Source organism: Podarcis bocagei (assembly GCF_964188305.1).
Source record: "Podarcis bocagei genome assembly, chromosome: 1".
NCBI lineage: Eukaryota > Metazoa > Chordata > Lepidosauria > Squamata > Lacertidae > Podarcis > Podarcis bocagei.
The window spans coordinates 62,793,435-62,816,350 of record NC_138125.1 but is presented as its reverse complement, the minus strand read 5'-3'; the positions used below and the strand labels follow the sequence as shown (position 1 = coordinate 62,816,350).

The 22,916-nt window shown below is 38.8% G+C and overlaps 1 protein-coding gene and 1 long non-coding RNA gene across 12 annotated transcripts in view; one reads left to right on the top strand and one right to left on the bottom strand.

The window, feature by feature from the left end:
• LOC308571545 overlaps window positions 1-10,952 on the top strand; it is a 60,522-nt gene extending 49,570 nt beyond the window's left edge. For 5 of the 8 annotated variants that reach the window (XR_014001510.1, XR_014001514.1, XR_014001515.1 and 2 more), the window contains 4 exons: window positions 5,280-5,383; window positions 8,234-8,388; window positions 8,652-9,869; window positions 10,773-10,952. This is a non-coding gene — a long non-coding RNA (uncharacterized lncRNA). The remainder of the gene's footprint in view (window positions 1-5,279; window positions 5,384-8,233; window positions 8,389-8,651; window positions 9,870-10,772) is intronic. The other 3 variants (XR_014001512.1, XR_014001513.1, XR_014001511.1) reach the window with 3 other exon arrangements.
• NELL1 (neural EGFL like 1) overlaps window positions 1-22,916 on the bottom strand; it is a 379,279-nt gene that overhangs the window by 7,125 nt on the left and 349,238 nt on the right. For all 4 annotated transcript variants that reach the window (XM_081164500.1, XM_081164499.1, XM_081164502.1 and 1 more), the window contains 2 exons: window positions 10,959-11,152; window positions 3,083-3,259 (listed from right to left, as the gene is read on the bottom strand). In XM_081164500.1, coding sequence (XP_081020626.1) covers window positions 3,083-3,259; window positions 10,959-11,152 — 371 coding nt within the window. The remainder of the gene's footprint in view (window positions 1-3,082; window positions 3,260-10,958; window positions 11,153-22,916) is intronic.

The window sequence follows — 22,916 nt, the reverse complement described above, 5'->3', positions numbered from 1 at the left end:
ACAGTCGTACCTTGGAAGTCAAATGGAATCCGTTCCGGAAGTCCGTTTGACTTCCAAATCACAGCTTCTGGTTGGCTGCAGGAAGCTCCTGCAGCCAATCAGAAGCCAAGGAAGCCCAGTTGGACGTTCACGTTCCAAAAGAACATTCACAAACTGAAACAATCACTTCCGGGTTTGTGGCATTCGGGAGCCAAAACGTCCGAGTTCCAGGGCATTTGACAACCAAGGTACGACTGTATATGAAACTCATTTGCCGAACTGGGTGATGTGATAATATAGAGCTTCTGAATGAAAAGCCACAAATGGTTGAATTCTGAAGCACATTTTTGTTTTGATTTCATAGCCCTGTTATGCAGATGTGCATCTTCATCACAAATTGCTTGCTGGTTTCCCACAGGCATCTGGTTGGCCACTGATGCTGGCCAAGTTGGGCCACTGGCCTGATCCAGCAGGCTCTTCTTATGTTCTTTAAGCAATTTACGAGGCTATGTAAACTACTCATTTTAACAAAAGGAAACCATGAACCATATTATCACATCAGTACTGCAGTACTGCCACTAGCTATTTACAGTGTTAAGGCTAAATACTATGTAGTAGTTTATAGACACCAAGAGATAATGACACAGTAGTTAACTCATCCAGAAATCATATGATAACTGACACCTCAGGATACAATGATAAATAATTCATTGCATTACTCTGCAGCATTTGCAACCAAAAATGCCATGAAATTCAGATTAGACAAAGTCACTGGTGAGAAAGGTAAGGTGATTCAACCTATTCTGGATGGGGTTGCACTCCTCTTGGAGGAACAGGAACATTCCTTATTATTATTTCAGAAGTCTTTTAAAGTCGAACACCTAGTTTTGTTACTGCCAGTTTAAACATGTAGCATATTGTGCATTTGCTACTGTTAGGATTTTGTTTTGCTTTTAAGTGTTAGATTATATGTTCTTTGTCCAAAAGAAGTCCAGGAGCTTTCTTTTGAGTAAGCAAGCATGGAATCACACTGTCAAGTTCTCACAACATGAGAACAGTAGTAATGCATCCTATGGTATCAGGATCTGATAAACTGTATTAGGCAACATACACACTATACCGTTAAAGCACTTTGCCCCTCTCAAAGAATTATGGGCACTGTAGTTTGTTAAAGGTTGCTCTGTGAAGGGTAAACTATAGTTCCTAGAATTCTTTGGAGAAAAAGAATGTGCTTTGCTTGCGACGTCCACTGGAAGTTTTAACATTCTTTAGTTATTTATGCTGTGCATCACCAGTTGTTTTTGAAGCTCTGAAATCTTTAGTGAATTGCTGTGTGGAACTGAAAAGCCCTGTTCTTTGGACCCTAGTGATTCCTCCCCCCCCCCCATTTCCTAGCATTATATTACTACTACTACTACAACAAAGCATGTATATAGTCCTTTACAGAGTTGTTATAGTATTTTAAAAAAATATTTTTTATTGATATTCTTTTCTCATAACAAATATACAATATCATTACTAAACATTCATTTTTCAACTCCCCCCTCCCTGTTCACTTCCCTCAGCTTCTATTTCTGGTTTATTACATTAAATGATCCATTCTATCTTATCACGTTGTTATATTTCTTGTTCTCTGTAAGTTGTAAAATTGTAAATGTTTATTTAAGTCCTGCCAGCGAGTCCATTTTTTGTTGTTGTTTCTGCAGATATATTGTAAAAGGTTCCAATATCATAATAGTGATTTTGATATTACATAGTATTATTAATCTTTACAGTTGCTTTGGGTAGTATTATTTCCATATTACATGACAAAGACTGCAGAGGGGATGAGTTGCCAAAAGCAACAGAATGAATTAACAGCAGAGGCAAGATTTCCTGTAGTGATTTCCTTGTTCACAGTCAGGCTCTTAGCTGCTGCACTACACAGATTTTGACAGAGAAGCCCTATTTTCTGGCCTTAGTTTCTAAATACTGATAATGACATATTGGGAGAATCTCCATCCCTCTGTTGACACAGGGATTCCACATGGCATCGCTAATGGATAGCCATCCAGTCTCTCCTTAAAAGCCTCTAATTAAGAAGGGTCCACCAACTAAAAATGTTGAATTCAGTTGTTCCCCCAAACAAATATTTGGAGTGCCTGGTTGAGGCTTTTCAGCCTAAGAATGTGCACGAGCAGCACACATTTGCATGTATATATGTTTGTGCAATCATCCCTAGGAAGCCCCAGCTGGATCAGGGCACAGTAACTGAACTAGACAGCAAAGCCCTCTCACAGTTTTCAATTTAGAAATACAGCTATCTGTTTCCTCAGTAAAACCTGCTATTACCTCCAAACTTGTTTCAGCAGCAATAGGTATTTTCTTTTTAAAACCGGCAGGCTTTCCTGGACAATTTGGTATGCAAATATTTCCCCTAGGCTAAAGTAAAATACAGCTCTGCTTCTTAGAGTCTTAACATGTATGTATTCTGTAAGGTGAAGAGATCAATCCTTTGTGTGCATAAATCTTGATGGTCTTTAATTCATGATGACCCCTCTAACCTCTACCTTTGGTGAAATGTTCAGAATAATACGTTGCAGAGGAAGAGACACAAAATAAAGCTGATGGAAGCTTTAAATTTTTTCCTCATGCCCAGAGCAAAATGGTGAACATCGTAATGCCTTTGAAGATGCTGCATTTATGTTGAAGAAGTAAGTCAAATAAGCACCTTTTAAAAACTTGCTACTTCAGATCATGTTATGCATCTTAGAATATATGTACAGTGGTACCTTTGTTCTCGAACGTGTCTGTTGACGAATGTTTCAGAACCCAAATGCTGAAAACCCAGAAGTAAATGCTTCTGCTGCGTGTTTCTGAACTGAATTTGCAGACAGCCCTTTGCACCTCGGTTTTCGAATGTTTTGGAACTCAAATAGGCCTCCGGAACAGATTACATTTGAGAACCAAGGTACCGCTGTATAGAGCTTTCCATACTGTATTTTGTGTCATGAGAAGAGAAGAAGGTTAAGAGTATGCATTTTTTATTTTTCAATATGGCGTGTCCATCAATCTTTTACTACTCTTGCATCTCTTAAGAAAAATATTTTATTGGATTACATACCAGACAGCGGCACTGTTGACAGCTGTATGTCCAATTGTCTCCACTTCGGTACAGCTTGTGCCCATTCTGATCTAAACATTGACTGGTGACTCTGGTATCACATTCTGGGCAGCAGAAGAAATCAACACTGGGATTCTGACAATCACACGTAGTTCGTCGACAGAATATTTTGCCATCCTGTCAAGAAACAATAATCATTAGTATTAAGTGTTTCTAAATAACGGATAGATCAAATTGGGCAGTGCCTAGCAATGCGTGTTAGCAATTTGCATTTTATAGTGTTACTCATTATACTGTACAGTTCACAAATACAAGTGATTGGGAAGTTCAATGGTCACATTTCAGAAACTCATACCATGCTCATTGTTCTATAACAGGCAAGAGGTGATGCAGTATTATTAAAAAAAATTCTTCTATAGCAATTCTCATAGTTCTGCTTGTGAATGAGGTTACACAGACTCTTGCATAAATGGAAGAATACCTGTGGATTTAGTTTCACTTTTGCCTTCCAAATGTGATGGAATTTAGGAAACAATCCTAAATTTAGTGTTTGAATGTATTGCAATGCTATTTATTCAAAGAAGCAAGAATATTTGTTCATAAACATTCATGTACTTTTTGTTGCTTCCAACTGATTCATTAGCAGTAAACACCCAAGTAAGAAATTCACATTGGACTCAGTGCCACGTGGACTTAAGAGTGAAAACTGGCAAGGATTCTGATGGTAACTGTTCTATGATGGCACCAACTGTTGGGTGAAATGCAGTGTATGTGGCTCCACTTACAGACGACATTGCATCCATTGCTGGAATGGGGAGGAAGCAATATCAGCAACTCTTCTTCCCACCCCTCCGTCCCCTAAATATACTCCAGCAGACCTCTCAGCTGTAAACTGCCTCTCTCTACTTTCTATTGATGGATGACTTTCACCAGCAGAGTGACACCCATTGAATATCCAGATTCACCTTGATCCTAGTTCTGGGTTGCCTTAAATAAATGCTATGAGTATTCCCACAGACTTCAAAGACAAGATTATTTCTCTTCCAAGGAGCAGCCAAAAACGTATCAAGCAGCACCTATTTTCTACATTTTTGGTGCTTTCTAGCCAATATTGGGGTTTATGTTTTATTCTGCTTAGTTTAGCATATTGTAAATGTTATCAAACTGAGGTTTGGATACTCTTTCCACTTATACAAGAAATATGCTCTCAAATTTCATCTTTGGAAGCTATGTGTGAATGGAAAAGTTCTCAACTTTACCACTTTAAACCATTGCCCTTGCAAATAGTTTCTTGGGTGCATTCTGAATGAATAAACGTTTCTATTAGTCACATAATGAGTATCATGAAGCAACAATTTTCTTCACAAATTTTTGAATAACCATGTAATTGTAGAGATAATATCTTCAATAATTTTGTGGCTGAACAGGTGGCACCATTAATTTAACAAAAATGCATTACACTGCAAAACCAGGCCTGTCAGAGGAATTTAATACAGCAAGTTAATGGAGGAACCTATCATCCTTTCACCTTCAGTTATATCTAGTTATGTTGTTGTTGGGTTTTTTACAGCTTGACTTACAGTCCAACAGAGGAAGTAGTAGGAGACTATGTCACCATATCTAACAACTCAGCACAATTTCACATTCCTTTCTCGCTGAAATCAGGATGTAAAAGTGCTTCACTCTAGATTGGCTCATGCTCTCAGACTCATTTTTGAAAAACTTTATTTATACCTCTCGGAAATAAAGCTTTAATACCACACTGCTAAATATTTACTCCTTGCATAGGATCCTGCACATTTCAGTAGCTACAGATTAAATTACAATCCTTGTGATAACTAGAGCATCAATATTGTTTTAAAATGTAAAAAAAAAAAAGTATGCGTTGGCTTGATGGAAAAGGGAAAATGAGTTTATTCAAATTGTGAGGATGATAATTATAGGAATTATTGTGCTGGAAACTCTACCTGTTATTATAGGTGAATAAATAATTTCAATGCTTTTACATGCATAGCATTGAACTGAAATCTAGAATACTAATGAATTATTTCAAATTAGGTAGTGGGTTCTTCGTTTGCTGAACGGTTAATTCAAGCAAAACAAAAAAAACCACCCCCACCCAACTGCTTTTAAGAACAGGGTTTTCAGCCCAACTACTCATAGGTAATACTATCTCTCAAAGTTGTGCTTCCTACAGTAGGGTGAAGAAAAGAGACAGGTAGACCCGAGAAGTAGCTGGCACAGCAGCTGCTGAAACTCACTGTGCTTCTGAACTTCTGAAGAAAAATCCATTATCTCCAGGTGAGAATACAGTAACTTTGCAGTTCAAATGTGAAAATGTACATCAGTTATCAGTGGCATAGTAAATGTCAAGCTACGTTGTCACACAGCTACTTCACCCTGAGCTCAAACGTTGCCCATGTTTCAAAGAGCAAGAATGCTGGTTTTCATGTATGAAAGAAGCTTACACCCAGTGCTCCCCCCCCGGGGGGTACTCCAGCATATGCAGTACAGGCACCTTTTCTTCTAGAAGAAAAGCACTGCTTACACCAGTGCAGATAAACAAATTGAAGCAATCCGGAACCATTTCATAAAAGGTTGCAACTGGTTTTATTAATAAGAAAAGTATTTCTAGCCCTCATAGCTGTGGAACCCTGGAATATTAGAGGCAGCCTAGCAAAGATTTAGTGCCTAGTGAAAATTCAGGGGCACATCCAGACATCTGAGAAAGGGGTGCTTCCAGTTCTCATCAATCCAATTTCTGTCCACATTTTGGAGTTTGGAATAGCCTTGTTTTGTTTCAAAAGTGGAATTAGAATTAGGAATTTTGCATTATTTCTTTAAAAACAAAAACAAAACAGCAACCCTGAATTCTATGCAGAACAATGTGCCTGAACATTACAGTGTGTCTCCCCACACAAAAACAAATCAAGCAAACAAAGAAACAAAAAGCCACTTTCAAGATGCCTATAGTTAGCCAAAGGCTAGTTCCTTTCATGTCTCACAGTGGGTGGTTATTATTATTATTATTTAAGTGTTTCACTTCATGTTTTATTTGCATCTGTTTCATTCTGGTATTCCTTTTTCTCTGGGTATTTTCCCTTTTTAAAAAGACATTTTTGCTACCGCCTGTGAGGGCAATGCAGCAGAGTTCAGCATCACTCAAGTTTTGCAATGCTTCATTAGTGATACTGAAATTAAATTATTCAAATTAAATATGTAGTGCAACCTAGTCCATATACTTGATGTAACTGGTATTTGGACTTAATTAGAATTTCATATTTTTCCAACACAGTTTTCAGTATCATTGGAATTATTATGCCTCTCGTAGTATTCTATGTTTTGTATACAGACCTGTTCACTCTGCACTCTACAGAGAGCAATTTGACCCCAATATTTCAGTGTCACAAATATGTAGCCTTTTCCGCTGCACAAAGTCTCTTGTTGCTTTGGAGTGTCAAATATCCATCTCTTAAAATAACCTCAGCAATTTCTAAATAATTCTTCCACTATGTGCACAGACTGAACAAGTGGGAAATCTAGTCTCTTTTCATCTGATAAAATAAGAAGGAAAGGCGAGCCGCAGTGACCAACATCACTATGACCACTACCAAACACCACTACACCTGTACTTCAACTAATTACACCAAGAGAAGTTACAAAAAGAATGTCATTTGAGCCCAGTGACAAGAAAGCAGCTAATACTTTGGAATAATCAGAGGTTTAGATAAAGGAAAAACTGGTGGTGAATTTGTGTAACAAGTTATTTTAAAAGTTAGATGAATAATAGAATTGTAGAATTGGAATGGACCCCAAGGGACATCTAGTCCAACCCCCTGCAATGCAGAAATCTCAGCTACAGCATCCATGACAGCTGGCCATTCAACCTCTGCTTAGAAACCTCCAAGGGAGGAGAGCCCAGAACTTTCCAAAGGAGACTATTTTTCTAGTTTAAAATCATGGAGCTATAGTTTACCCTCACAGAGATACCACCCCAGCACTCTTAACAAACTACAGATCCCAGGATCCTTTCCAAAACTAAATTTCTATAAATTATAAGCACAGGTTCAAGGAATCAATTAAAATCACAAGTGCACTTCCATTCATTACTAGTAGGGTGGGTTTATATCAATAAATGAGACCTGTTAAGTATTGCTTGTATGCTCATGCCCAAGTCTGGAAAGGGGGACTCTTAATGGTGAACTTAACTACTTCCTCCTCAAGTGATTAAAACCCAAGCTTGAAGAGCAATTAAATTTAAACCCAGATCAAAATTGGTTTCTCAGTTCCATTGTCAGGATCACTGCCACTAGAGTGGATCACCTTCTTCTCAATTAACTGGTGGTGGATCACAGTGGAGAGTTGTTGCTGGTGAGGCCCCCCTTTCTTTCTCCCTGGCATGATGAGCATTAAACAGTAACATTCCAGGTGCCAAGGACCCTTGGAAATGTGGTTACCCATGGTGCCCAAGTCTTTGGAGATGGTGCTAAAGTTCCCCTGAGTCAGGCTTGGAAAAGAACTCTGGAGCTCATTAAGCCTGCCTCAGAAAACCCAAGCAGAAGAACTGCTTGCTCACTTTTCACCTGTTGAATAAAACGGAGCTCTGTTTCTTCTTTACATCCAGTAAAGAGTGTTGAAGCCACTGTAGGGGCAAAGAACAAATGTGAGGGAGAAGCCAAGGGCCCCATGAGGCATGGGATCCTCATTACTCATTACCACTTTTGTATTTTGTCCCTGCAGGGTCTTTCATCACTCCCATACGGAATAATGGCTCAATTTATTTATACAGGGGCAGGCAGAAGACACTGTAGAAGAAGGTGTAATGCTGAAAGATGACTCACAGAGTTGGCTTCTTCCCCATCCTCGCTGGTGCACCTTTATTCTTGCCCAATTCAATATAATGCAAGCTACTATGTCTAATAAGCCCATAATAAAGAGGTGCAAGCATGATAAATTGTGGTGGTAGAAGGAATACAACCTCTCATATTTCCACCCTTGAATTGACTTGGAAAGCTTTTCCTGGTTTGGCAGGGGGAGGGGAGAATCTCAAATTGTTTCCAAGTGAATCCAAAGCAAATTTGCCAAAGTTCACCCATCTCAAGTTCGTGGTGTAGACATTGTGCTCCATAATCTAGGTTATGTATTTTCCAGGATGCTTAACAGACATAGGAAGGCCTCGAGTGCCTGAAGAATGATAAATCCCAGAATCCCTGGCACAATGATGCACTGCATTAAAGACATCAAGAGGGAGAGAGGAAGAAACAGAGAGGCCTCAAGAGAGGACCTCCCATTACCACAACTGCTTGGTATGTTGAAAAAGACAGACAAGGTATTACAGGGGAGGTTCACAGGTAGGAGTGTGAGGGAATGTTTAGACTCTTGTTCTGCTGCTTGTCATGGGGCCAGAATTTGCAACTGGGTTTGGAAAATAAACACATGATACGTTTCTAAATATTCAGAGTGGAATCCAGTTTGTCTGTTATATTAAAGGAAGAGTTTTTGATGCAGTGTATACCACCGCTAACAGAAGGAAGGGAATTTTGGCTGATTCCTTCTTTGCCCCCTTCAGCCATCTTGGCCCTCTGAAAATCTGCTCCTGAGGGCTGGGGAACACCCCAGAACTGCCCAGAGGGTGATATGGGAGGCTACAAAACGAAGGAAGAATCTGAAGATTACCTTTCCTTCTTTCCATCAGCAGACCAAAGACTCTTCTGCAAATGGAAGGGGCTCCTTCTATTTGCATATTGTGCACCAGTTATTTTTTTTATACAAAGGTAAGACATACAATGGCCAAGCAATTTGGTTTGTTGAACTCCACTTTGAATCAAGCAGATGAAAATATGTACATCACTATTTAAATCATGTTTTCACCCACACACTGTCTATCTTGGGAATCTCTTTTCAGGGAACACTAGCTTCCATACTAGTAAGTCAGTAAAGCTGCTTTATTTGTGGGGGGGACGACAGAAAGAAAACAGGATTAAAGACAACACAGCTCCGCCAATAATTCACATAAGGCTTGAGGGATGTACTCTGAGAAAGCAGAGAAAATCTACTTCAGGCTACTTTGGGTAATGAATGCACTCAACTAATTAAGCTGTTAGAATTTTAATGTTTTAGCAAATTTTGCCCTCATTCATAGGAACAAAAACCAGTATGTTTAGAGAGGATTAGATGAAATATTATGTCTGGTGGATTGCTGCAGTAATCCCTTCCTCACTTATCTGTGAAATATTATTATTATTTTAAAAAGGTGTCTTCGCATGGTCCAAACCTGGGCACATTATGCCAGAATTGGATATCATTGGCCATGGGGTGGACGATCTAATTCCACATTCACATATGAAGCAGTGTTGGGACAATTAGGATTTTGTTAGCTATTTCAACGAGCTAAGAGTACATTCAACAGAACATTTTATGGAAAGAGGTTTTATTTTATGTGAAAGATACCAGACTCTGTTTCAATTAAGGCACTGTAGAAAAATTCATACATAATTTACTAGAGCCAATTGTTAGAGAATATTAAAATAACTTTTAATAAATAGTCCTGACTAACTAGCAATAAACTGTATTAAGACCCATAAACAGTATATGCTGGCCTTAGCATAGTCATATTATACCTTCACTAGGACTTAGAATGCTCAGAAAAGTTGAAATACTCCCACCAAATGATGATATTGTAGCTCTTTATGGTGGTATTATCCCTATTTTGTTCCTCAAAAGATATTCTCAAGAACTTCTTCCTGATTGTGAAGCAGTCCTTCTGGAGATGTGCACACAAGTTGAGGTAATTTTAATGTTTTAGTATTTTGACTTTTGTATGTTTTAAAGTATGGTTGTGATTTCTTCTTGATTTTACTGTTTTTTCTTTTGTAAACCACTTTGAAGTTTTCAAGTGGTGTATAAATTTTATGAAATAAATAAGTTTACTGAGCCATTTTTGCCACCAGCAGTTCCTTTTGCAAGAATGCAGGGTTCCTCCTAAATTTTCAGGTAATGCTTTTGGAAAGAGGAAAAGTAGTCTTATAAAACCATATTTTGCATGCATGATTGCATCATAAATATTCTTAAAATGTTGCTTGAGGATGGGGTCCTCAACAGGAGAGTAGTGGAGATTGCTTCTGTTGTAAATATTTCTGATACAAATATTCCAAGTAAATTTCATATTTCACAAATTCACCACATTTGACATTTATAGAGTCTCAAACATAATTCTCTATGAGGACTAATGTAGCACAATTATGAACTAGGAAATTCCCAGTCCAAATTCCATCTCTGCAACAAGCTCACTGGGTGATTTTTGTGATTATAATAATAATAATAACCCTTACAGGCTTTTATGGATTCCTGCAACAATGCCCTGAATGCTAATGAACTATAAATGCTGTGTGTGTTGCTGCCACCATACAAACCTCTGGTGGTGAGGCCACTTTTGTTTGAAAGGTATGAGTGAGGGCTATCTATCATACAGGGAAAGGTTTCCCTTAAATGTAATTTTTAGCATCCAGCAGTGTTCATCTTTTCAGTCACCTACAACTGTCCCATGGCACTGAAGTTTCTTCTCACAGTTTCATAAATAGAAGAGTTGTATAGACCAGGAAGTTTCCTTGTTGTTTTCTCATACCAGTTTTGTGTGGATGCAAACCTGCTTGCTAGAGTGAATTTGCTTTTGCTTTTTTGTTTTTTTAAGGAACCAAGAAAAGATTAATTCAGATTACAACTCTCCAGGGGGAGCCCAGGTGATTTTGGAAGAATTCAGCCTGCCGTCTGACATGGATTTAATTCTTTTAAAATGGGTTTCTTATTTTAAAAAATACTCAAGGAAAAGAAGAAACTGGATTATTAAAAGAGTAAAAAAAATCAAACAGGAACTTACCTTACAAGAGCAAACAGAACACCTGTCTTTCTTCAGTGTCCATACCTGGCCATTCCGTTTCAAGCCACCTTCATGTGTGCAGTCACCAGTGCAGGATGGTCCAGATGGACAGAGGCAATCAAATCCTCCTGCCAGGTTCACACAGGCGGAGTCATTCCAGCAAGTGTGAGTCCTCAAGGCACATTCATCAATATCTGCACAATACAGAAGAGTTTATTGGGCTTCAGCAAGTTGTGTGATCCATAGTTCTTTGGGAACATCAAGTAGTTACTTGAGACTGGATTTGTAGGCCTGCTTTGCTAGGAGGATATATACTTTCTACACCCACACTCTTAAAATGATTTCTTTAAAAATGTTATTTCTCAAGTTGAATCATAACCAAGTAAAAGAAATAAGAAACAACTTTTAGAAACTTCTGTTCTTGCATTATTATAACTCTTCCTAGATGCTTAATGGTTAAGAGATTATGTTGCTTCTCGAGGGCATAAAACAATGATTTTTTTAAAAAAAAATAACGGAAGGGGACCAGTAGTCGTCTTTTTAAAAAAACATACTGAGTAGGAGTAAATTGCTCCTAAGTAGCAGGCTATTCTTGGATTTGTACAGGAAAAGGAAGTAGTAAGGACATAAGTAAGCTTTTGCATGAGCAAATACACTTCCACACTAACAGCAGTCATAGGGTTTTCCCATGTTAGAAGCAGGGCATGAAAAAATAAAAGCCAGACATACATTCTGGAGGAAAGGGAAAGTGCCATGAATAAACCTTTAAGCAATTTGGCCTTAAGTGTTTTGGTGTTTTTTTTTTAAAGTAAGGGTTATATTATTTTATCACAAATAATCTAATTTCAAAGACTTCTTTCCTCCAATACTGTACTGCTGACACAAGGAAACCACTCACATGAGCAATTAAATATGCCTACTTGGTCTCTTATGTGTTTTACTCCAATGCTATACTGTTCATACGTAAGAGACACAGCTAAGATAATATATGAACCAGTTACTATTACAGATGAAATAAAACACCTGTCTTTAGCAGAAATAAGACAGTCCTCTCAAGCTGAAATTTAGGGTAGTAGCAATAAAAGTGAAACAGAAAATCCACCTCATATTTCTTGGTTAGAAGACGCACTTATTCTAACCCCAAAGGAATCTAGAGCAAAACGTATTTCTAATGTCTCTGTATTCTGGGCTTGTATTCAAGTGGCACAGACAAATTAGTGTGGATCTAATTACAGAGCATTAGCAAAGTAGCACTTGCTCTCTAGACAAGAGTCACTCACAATAATAATTCTACAACAACAGCCCTGTTTACAACTTTCACAGCTAGTGTGCTTTGCAGGCCAATTGAGGAAATGAGCAGAGATGATCTTGTCTCTTTATATGATGAGAAGAATTCGTGAAGTTGAAAAGATTCAGTTCAGGGATCATCCAGTCATTCACACACACATATTTTAGCTGAGGAAGTGCAAACTACACCAACAATGGAGAAGCAAAATAATAAGATACAACAATATATTTAACTGAACGCTGCATAGAAGACAGAATTGTGACCCTACCTGTAGGTTAAAAAAAGAGCCTTTGAGGATGGGGGATTCAGAAGCTCAACAATATCACTTACACTGTGTCCTTTTTTAGCTCACAATTTGTTTTGTCTTAGATTGCAGGCATATCGTCCCTGAGACCCTAGGACCCATCAGATCTCCCTAAGGGGAGGAGGAGAGAAAAGTCCACCTTTGGAGAGGAAGGTGTTGAAGGTTGTGGAAAGGTTCCTGCAGAAGGTTACTTTCCAACACTGAACAGCGAAAAGGAGGTGCTCACAAGGGGTGTTCTAGGCAAGGTTGCAGATCTGTCCTAAACTGGCATAATTTATTCCACTCCCATTAAATTCTTTGTGAGGGAAACGTTTCTCAAAAACAAAGAAACCCCCAGAAACAAAAAAAAAGCAACAGCCACTTAGAACAGGAAAATAGGAAAGCACCATCCCACCTTCTGCCCTATCTGGAAGGACACAGGAAAAGGGAGTTAGTCCCCCTTTGTTCCCCTCTGCCTACCCTTTCGGATTGTCCTATTTGTTTCACTGGTGCTCAATGAGCAGCTCAAAAGTTTGCATGTAGACATTTCAGCAGCAAACAAAAATTACTGGTTCATTTCCTCTTAGAGATGTGGCAATGTTAATTAAATACCGCAGAAAAGCAGCAAAACATATGAGCCCCATTTGCACAAATCTATTTTTAGCTACAATGCTAATGACACAACTAGACTTCCTATTCTGTGATATATATATATATATATATGAAAAATGATCTTACCATATATTAGCATAGCAAAAGATTTTCTTTTGGCTGTGATTTAAAAGATTACATGCAGTATGGAATGTGCAATTTACAACACAAGTGGCAAGCAGCGATTCTATCGTCCATTAGAATGTTGTTGAATTGTGCACTCCGGGCATCAATAATAGGGTTAAATCTACTCCTTCACTGCAAGCTCCTTAAGTGCTTCTCCCTTAATTATGTTTCATGTCCCTCCCCGCCCATGGAAAAGAAAAAGAGCCACAAGGGAAGGTCTATTTCTGGTTGGGAAAAGGGTTAAAAAGCCTCTGTGTGTCTAGTTTTCTATTTAAACGCAACCTTCCCCAGGCTGCACACACATATACATCACAATGCTCTGCTTAATGTGTAGTTGAGTCTCAGTTTACAATAATGTTCCCATTAGACACTTCTCCTTCCCTAGAAGACCTCTCTTGGAATGATCATTTTGCGGCTTCATTCTGCCAAAATAAATAAACATAATGTGGCCATCTTCAAGGACTATTAATGTGCACATTATTTATTAGTTTTTTCTTGATTTTCCATATAATAAGGAATGCAACTTGAAAGGAGCACTTGGCCTGGTACCTTCAAACCAAATACCATGTACTGTGTTCCAGCTGCAAGAGAATCATGAAAAGGAAAGCTATATACTTGTAAAAAAACTAAGGCCATGAATAAATTGATAGAGAAGTAATTGTTTTAATGGGAAAATACAAACTAGTTACCTTAACTTTCTTCGCATTGTTTCTCTTTTCAGTAGGCTTTCACTTACACTTCTGGTTAAAAATGTCACTACAGCCATGCTTGGGTGTTTTTGCATTGAAAAAATGCAAAATAATGTTTTCCTTTGCTGTGTTAAGGTTTCATTCTACACCATGCGTAACATATGAATCTGGGCTAAAGAATAGATTAGAGGCATAGATTTTACAGTTCAAAACTAAAAGAATTTCACAGATGAGCATGGGGCCATATTGCCTACGAAGTTCCATGTAATTGCTTTACTTGCAACACAGACTCTAATTCTACTTCCGTGCAATTTAACAGATTTATGAGAAGCCAGATGTTGGCAATTATGGAAACCAACATTATTCATATTCTCAGTACAACAGACCTGTTTGCACTGCAAAACCCAACGTAATCTATTATACATATAACCAAAGGAGAAGAGGCATCCTATTTACATACCCCCAAATACTTCATGCTGAGAGCTCATAAACAGCACTGCCAAAAGCAGCAAACCTTGCCAATGAACAAATAATAAAGCAAAAAGTCATAACTCCATTTAGGAGCCTAATGCAAATTATAGTTTATTATGTTCTTGTGTTTGTTATTTAATATCAGCCAGTAATCAAAATATCAGGCTCAAAAAAGTGGCATCCATTCCAAGTTCAACTTGGAACACAGTTAAGACTACTAAACAAGGCAAATGTTTTAAACCTATACATGAAGCATTTTTAGTGCTTCATGACACAAAGTCCAAAATGAACTGGGTCTGGTCTACATGAGGATTTTCTTGCCTACACGCCTTCTCTTCTTTCCTTACAATCTCACCCTTCCATTGTAGTCCTTAAATGGGGCCCTGCTTTTAATCCTTCTCAATTCAGAAACATTACCATGGTAAGGATCCCCAACACCACCACAAAGCTTGGTCATTTACCCCATAATGCAAGTTAAGTAATGCATTTCCCTAGCTCGTGACAGGAGCCAGTAACCAGAGGCAAGCAGAGCTATGCTCACTAGCTAAGCAGGCCTTTGCCTAGCTTGCCTTACTGCTGAAGTGGAAATGAAGGTTTTAAAATATGCTCAAATGCATCAGAATCATAGGAACTGTAGTTGACCCTAATCTCCTCCTCTTCAAACTGGCGGAGTGATTGCATTTGTGAGCCATTTGAAGTATCACTCTACTTGTGATTCCCAGAAACTGGCGTTCAGAGATATACTGTCTCTGACACTGGAGGGAGTGCACGGCCATCATGGCTAGTAGTGATGGATAGCCTCAACTGCCATGAATTTGGGTAATATCCATCTAAAACCATTAGCACATCTTGTGGGGAGGTACTATGTGTTTTGTGAAGAAGCGCTTTCTTTTGTCTTGACAGAATGTTTCAAAATTCAGCTTCATTAGATGGGCCTAAGTACTATCAGGGAGGGAGAATAGCTTGTTCTTTTCTTCTTTATCTACCCCTGCATAACCCTATACACATCTATCAAGTCCCTCCACTTTGCCTTTTCCCCTAAACTAAAAAGCCTCAAATGTAACCTTTCCCCAAAGGAGAGTTGCTCCACACCACTGATCATTTCGGTGGCCCCTTCTGAATGCCTTCCAGCTCTTAAACAACCCTCTTTAGGTTATGAGGCTAGAACTGTACACAGTAGTCCAAGTACGATTACACCATAGATTTGCAGAATGACGTGAAATATAGGCCGTTCTATTTTCAGTTAAGGGACGCAGGTGGCACTGTGGGTTAAACCACAGAGCCTAGGACTTGCCGATCAGAAGGTCGGCAGTTCGAATCCCTGCAACGGGATGAGCTCCCGTTGCTCGGTCCCAGCTCCTGCCAACCTAGCAGTTCAAAAGCACGTCAAAGTGCAAGTAGATAAATAGGTACCGCTCCTGTGGGAAGGTAAACGGCATTTCCGTTCACTGTTCTGGTTCACCAGAAGCGGCTTAGTCATGCTGGCCACATGACCCAGAAGCTGTCTGCAGACAAACGCCAGCTCCCTCGGCCAATAAAGCGAGATGAGCGCCGCAACCCCAGAGTCGGTCACGACTGGGCCTAATGGTCAGGGGTCTCTTTACTTTTGCCTATTTTCAGTTGGTCTTTTTTCTTGGGTGTCCTGGTTCCCACCCCAAACACCACAACCGAGGCACCTAATGTGTGAAAGGTAAGAAAGCTTTATTCAAGGCTAACAATGGTACAGGTCAGGCTACAGGGGCAGAACAACAAAGGCACACCTAGACAATTCAGCATCAGGACAGTGCCAGATTTCAGGTGGATCCCCTGCACAGAGGGTACAAAATAACAACAACACCTGTATTTATACGGGTTCCTACTCAAAGTTAGGGCCTAGTCAGGCAGGTGATTGAGTTGCTGCAACTATGATACAGTGCACTTGAGAGCATGCACAGAATGGAAGGCAAGAGAGAGGAGGACATGAAAATAAATATTTAGGGGGCACACCAAAATATGTCCTCGGGACACCATATTACCAAAGTCTGGCCCTGATCAGGAGTCAAAGACTGGATGGAAGCTGCAAAGATGTCTCAACAAATGGCCATGCCCCACCCACCAGCTTTTAACAAGAGGCTTCTCTAAGGGGTGCCAACCAGTTCTCAGTGATGGAGGTTTTATTTGGGGGGGGTGTTTGTTGCTGCATTTTGTTTGATTACATTTTATCATATGCTTCCTTAAATCTCTGAAAATCATACTTTTAATTTTTGAAAAATAGTTTTTTATATAAAAACTCTGCTACGTTTATTTTTACTTACTGCATTTATCGGAGAACCAGAACAAACAGAAAGAGCCATGCCTTACTCAGTTGCATAAAAAAACCAGGCTCTGAAAAAGGGAGAGGCCTTATGAAAGATTGTATTACTTGGAGGTAAGTATTATTGTGTTTGTTGGGGCTTCTTCCCAATGAAGTGCACATAGTCTGTGCGGTACCAAAATGGCTTTAGAACAGAGAGAGACTCATTTAAACTGAAAAATTCTTCCATTTTTCAAATTGTAAACGAGGAGTAAGAAAAGCACATAATGTTAATTGCACTTGTAATTAGGAAAAATTGATATAAACATATCTTAGGTAAACTGAATATTTTTCTTCCTCTTCTTGGCATGAATCTTAAATCAATTTATTCATGAGAAGAGCTCTACTGAAATCACCTGAACAAGCAAAGTGTGTTCAGCATCACAATGGATAATTTCTACTGACATGTAGCTTGATTAAAGATTGTGTCCAAGACTTGGTGTCCAAGACATGGATGAAAAGTAATGAAATACTTCTGATTTTGATGTAATTTGCATCTCTATTCAGACAGTTTCTTGCTTGTCAAAAATGCAAATATCCTCATGAAAACTGAAATGCACAAAATTCAGCTCAGCTCCAGTTTAGATTACTGACAACACAATCCTATGCATGTCTACCAAGATGAAAGTTCTCTTTAGTTCAATGAGACATACCAGTACACCCATGTTAGTTTCTGAAAGGCTGAAGGATTAATCACATGGAAGAGATGGAGGGCTTGGGTATTTTTAAATAGTCCTGGAAAACCCATGTGTGATTCAGTCATTCAAATGTAAGCAAAGTGGTTCGGTTTCCAGCCATAAGAAAGCAGCAATCATATACTGGTATGTGCAGAAATGGGCAACAAGCCTTCACTGAGTTACTGCTCATTGGGGTTGGTAGTGGGTTCAGGCACTTCGCTGGCCCCAATCTGGCCAGCTACCCCTCACATGCTCCTACTGCTCAGAATCTATCTCTACCCTGTGCATTTGAGAATGTAGTCATGGATCAAAGTAAAGTTGTTGCAGAATTTCACATATATAAAAACCACTTTTAAATGCTTAAAATAGCTGTTTAAAACTATTTACTGGTAATCTTACTGTTTTACTGTAAGCTGCTGTGAGGTTGTAGTTGTTTTTACAACCAAGTGGTGTATGAATTTTATGAGGTAAAATAAATAAACCCAATAAAAATTCAAAACATCCTGGTGTTGTAAGAACTATCATTTCCAGCATCTGTTTAAAAATACGTATTTTTCATTTGTCCTAAACTGTTCCACTGTAGCATAGTTTGTTACCTTCATCATCCAGTCATTAGAAAGCAGCAATCATATATGTGCAAAATGGATAACAAGCCTTCACTCAGTTACATCACCATCATCAAAACTATTTCTTTTAAATCTAAATAATATGCCTTTCCATCTAAACCCAATCTACCAATCTCTCTTCCCATTATTCTGTCTTCTAAACCTCTGCAACTGTCTCAGTTTTCAACTCTTATCAGCAACTGGTCCCTCCCTTCCCCAAGATCCCCAAAGTAGTTCCTCAATCTATGGCATAACCAAAAATATATGCTTATAATAAACATGTAGTTTTGTAATATATTCAGTACCTATTACACAGTTGATATTGCCACAATACCATTCAAAAATCTGACCAATAGTGGGCAGAAGTAGTGGACAATAGGCAGGAAGATCTTCAGTTTGCGCTTTCTGATATCTTCTGAATACTTTGTTTTTAACTGATTTCTACTGAGAATTTTAGTATTTTATTATATATTTTTTAAACATCTTAAGAGGGTTTTTTCAATTAAGAGGTATATAAAATATGTTAAATGACTGCTGCAGAAGTGCAAATTATATGGAGTGCCAGGCAGTTTCCCCTGTAACACCGTAGGTGGCATCAGTTGCAAGAGAGAATTCCCTTCTTAGATTTCATGACTATATATTGATAAATTGATTATATCAAGATTATGCCAAGGAATGACATCTGCAGACTTGATAGTCAATGAATTTGTTATTTATTGTGTAAACAGTATGTTATATTTAAAATTCTTTTTTAGCAGATTCATGATCACTCATGAAGGAAATAGCTCTCAAACTAGCCTGATTTCTCAAGTAGAAATACTACATTTTGATGCAAAGATTTAACGATATCAACTATATGAAATCCAGCAAAGCTGCACGATAAATATGACCCTTGCATTTCTTTTCTGGGAATACAATATGTACATCCATCTGTAGAAAACTATTCTGATTCATTTACCTTAACATTTCTAGCTTCTTTTAGACAGACTGGACATTTGCTCTTAGTATTTGATGGGAAAGTACCAGTTGCTATTTTTTATTGCTATTTATTTGGTGTTATTACTGTATTATTTCATTTTGTTTATATATTTTTAAGAGATGCAGCCACGTCAACTTCAATGCAAAGAAAAAGCAGTAGGCTAGCAGAGGAAACAGGGAGGTAGGCAAGTCATAGAATCAAACGTTTTGAAAGGTACCTCAAGGGTCATCTAATCCAACACTCTTGCAATGCAGGAATCTTAACTAAAACACCCATGGCAGATGGCCATCCCACCTCTGCTTAAAAACCTCCAGTGAAGGAAAGCAAGTGCCCACTGAGTGATGGGCTCAGATGAACAGCCAGGAAGGGCCAGGGCAGCTCCCAGCAGCTGTACTGCTCAGCTGCTACTGTGCACCTGTCCCTGAGGCTGCTGTTTTGGCTTCAGCCATGTCAGAGGCTATGGAGGAAGAAGCGTCAGCAAAGTAGGACTGTGGCTGGGGAGCTGCCTCAGCAGGGAAGAGGCCTCCTTCATTGACCACCACTCCTTTTAATTCTCCTCTCCATAGCCACTGATGACAGTAACACAGAGCTCTTGGGACCGGGGTGAGCTGTGAAGGGATGGGGACCCCAGGGTGTAGAGTTTGGAGGGTAGGAGAGCTGTGAAGGGGTGGTGTGTTTGGCAATTTATAAAGAGAGGGGTTTGGAACTTGGGTTGATGGGTAGGCAAGCAATGTAAGCCAGGGCAGGAGCCCCTGGTTATTTTACAATATTTATATGCTGCCTTTCCAGTGAATTGTTTGAGTTGTGCATGACTGCGCAATGTGGTATGTATTGCATTTCACAGAGTTTGGTAAATAAACAAAACTGAGTGGGAAGAGGAGTGAGAGGTGGGTAGCAAGGGATGGATGCTAACAGAGTTGGCTTGTAGTTGGGGCTACAAAGATTAAGCTGTGTTCATGTGCACATCCTTGTGCATTGCAAGTCAGGGGTGTAGAAACTGGTCACCCAGATGTTGATGGACTACAACTCCTATAATCTCTTACCATTGGTAAGAAGTTGATAGACGTCCGAGCCCAAATCCTATTTACACGTTTTTGTTTATACTGTATCATTTTGTAAAACTGACTCATTAAAATGCCAGAAGCAGAACAGTTTTTCAGAGGTGCCACTTTCTCCCCTCCCCTTTGCTTAATTACTTCTCTGAGTAATTTACCTCTGTGCTTCATTGTAATTGCAGCAGAAGGCAGAGAAACAATGAAAGCAACTACTGCAAGTTCATTTACTTTGTTTCCCTGACACTTAAAATGTTCCTGTGGCACCAAACTTCATCAAGAGTAATTCTGCATTTAGTGGGCATCTATTTTTGCAGGACTTTTCACACATAACACAGTTCTAAGAGTTATCCTGTCAGGGTGAGAAAACATGATAACTGTCACAAAGAAAGAAGAAGAAATAACTACAAGAGTGCTAATTTCAACTTCAATGGTACATTAAGCCATTACAATATAATCAGATATAACAAATGTATGCTAGGCTTGCAACCAACATATGCACAAGTTGAAGCTATAAACATTGCTTTGACAAATCATTCTTCACAGCCAACTTGCCATTTAACATGCAATTTATTTCCTAGTTTTTAAAATGAAAGTAGTAGCACATCTAAAAAGAAATAGCGTGGTTTTAGTGAGACCGTGAAACATGTACTATGTTAACTTTTAATACTGTTGAACTTTAGAATATCCAAAGCCATAAGATAATTTTTGAAATATGGTTAGTACACAGTTTCTTTCAAGCTGTTTTTTTTAAAGAACAGAACTGTATTTTTAAAGAATTGGATGCATTTTTTATGAGTTCCCTTCTCTGTTTACTTACAGTTGATATTTTGCAGTGCATTAAAGATAAAAAATTTAAAAAAGAAAAAGATTCCAATCAGAAAGCTAGCAAAATGTGTTTGGATTTTGCCACCTCAGATTGTTAATACATAGAATACAGAATATAAATGGTATAAAGTAACACATACACACAATGCAATGGAAATCCATTGAGATCCATTGAGATTGTTTACCTTGTACCTTATAAAGTCTGGCAAATTGGTCACTTGTACTTTATGGCCAATCAAGCTGAGGCATCCACCATTCTGAAGGGAAAGGAAGATAATGCTGACCAGTTTCTCCTTCTAATTCTGTGCGAGAGGATTGTGGAACTGAAATGGGTCAGGATGGCAGTACCTCAAGGGCCACCTCTCCCCTGATAAACTAACCTGGACCTTGCAATCAGCATCTGAAGCCCTCCTTCATGTGTTCCCCTCCCCAAAAAGGTGCCAACATGAGAACGGGCCTTTTCTGCAGTGGCTCCCTATTTGTGGAATGCTCTCCCCAGGGAGGCTTGCCTGTCACCATCATTATATATCTTTAGCCACCAGGCAAAAACTTCCCTTTACATCCAGGTCTTTGGCCTTTAACGATCTCTGGCCTTTCAGAAGTAGTTTGGATGTTTTTAATGTATTTCTCTTTCCTCTTGGTTTAATTGTATTTTTATGTGGGTTTATTGTCTGTTTGGTTGTAAGTTGCTTTGGGTTGCCCTGGACAAGATAAAGCAACTGACAAATTTAATGCCAATAACAACTATAACTACTACAACAACCACAACTTTCCAGAACATCATGGATAGAGGCAAAGTGTGCAGGGGGACAGGTGAGATCTGTGCTAGACTTACTCTCATGCGCACAGTGCAAAACTGCTCTGTTGAATTGCAGCGTGAGAGGTGTTTCCTCCTGATTTCTTTGGATGCTGGCAAGGAACAGAGTGGGAATACTTGCTACCCATTCTTATCACTCTTAAAGAGTTGTATGTCTTCATTCCAAACACATATGCATAGAGCTGCATAGAGTTGGCACTAAATCCAAAGGTTGGAGTCATCATATAATTACCAACACTTACAAAAATACAATCCCCCAGGGCTGGGGATTGTGGGGGCACTAGCTTAGTCCAGGAGCAGACCCTAGCTAAGCTAAAACATAAAAAATAGGCCAGGTAAGGGGGATCATGCCCCCTTCCTAGTAAAATTAAACTAAAATACCCAGGTCATTTTCCTCCTGGTTAATTAGCAATCCTGAATCATTAAATCACATATTGTATTAGAATTCTTTTATAAAGTAGGGTCTGAAATATGAAAACCTCAGCTGCTGCGCTGCATCAATGATGCCATTGATCTGTCAGTGGGCTAAAGTTTGTCACACATTACAATCTAGTGAATTCTAGGGACCTCACCAGGCCACGCTACATCTCATTAGTTCCATTCTGGGTTTCATTTGGGAATTCTGAAGAGTGGATTTAACTTATCCTAAGATGTTTTTATACTTTTGGGAGCACAACCAAGTGGTTCTTTTAGTGCAGATCAAGTTACTGTTTTCTGTCATACTGTTCAAATTGAATTGCAGTAAACTACTAATCCGGATAAAGGCTTGATATGCAACTCATTATGATTTTGCTCCACAATGTATTCCTCATGTATGATTATGAAGTATTCTGGAGCCTCTGTGGAACCCTCCAAGCACCTGAGTGCTAACATCCCATTCATTTTTATGAGCCTTCAATCAGCTGATAATTTTCAGAATTGTAAAGTTATATATGATTAGACAAGATCTGTTCACTGTATTCATATTTTACTTCTATAGTTATTTCTGAAGCCAGTGGAACTATTACAAGCAATCAGTGAGCAATCCCTTTAGTCACATTTAAAAAGAAATTGACTGAAGTACTTTTAAAACATTACAATCTGCTTCAGTATTACATAGCTGCAACTGTTTCTAAAAATTAAAGCCTGTTGGAGACCAGTTTATATAGAAAGTAAAAACT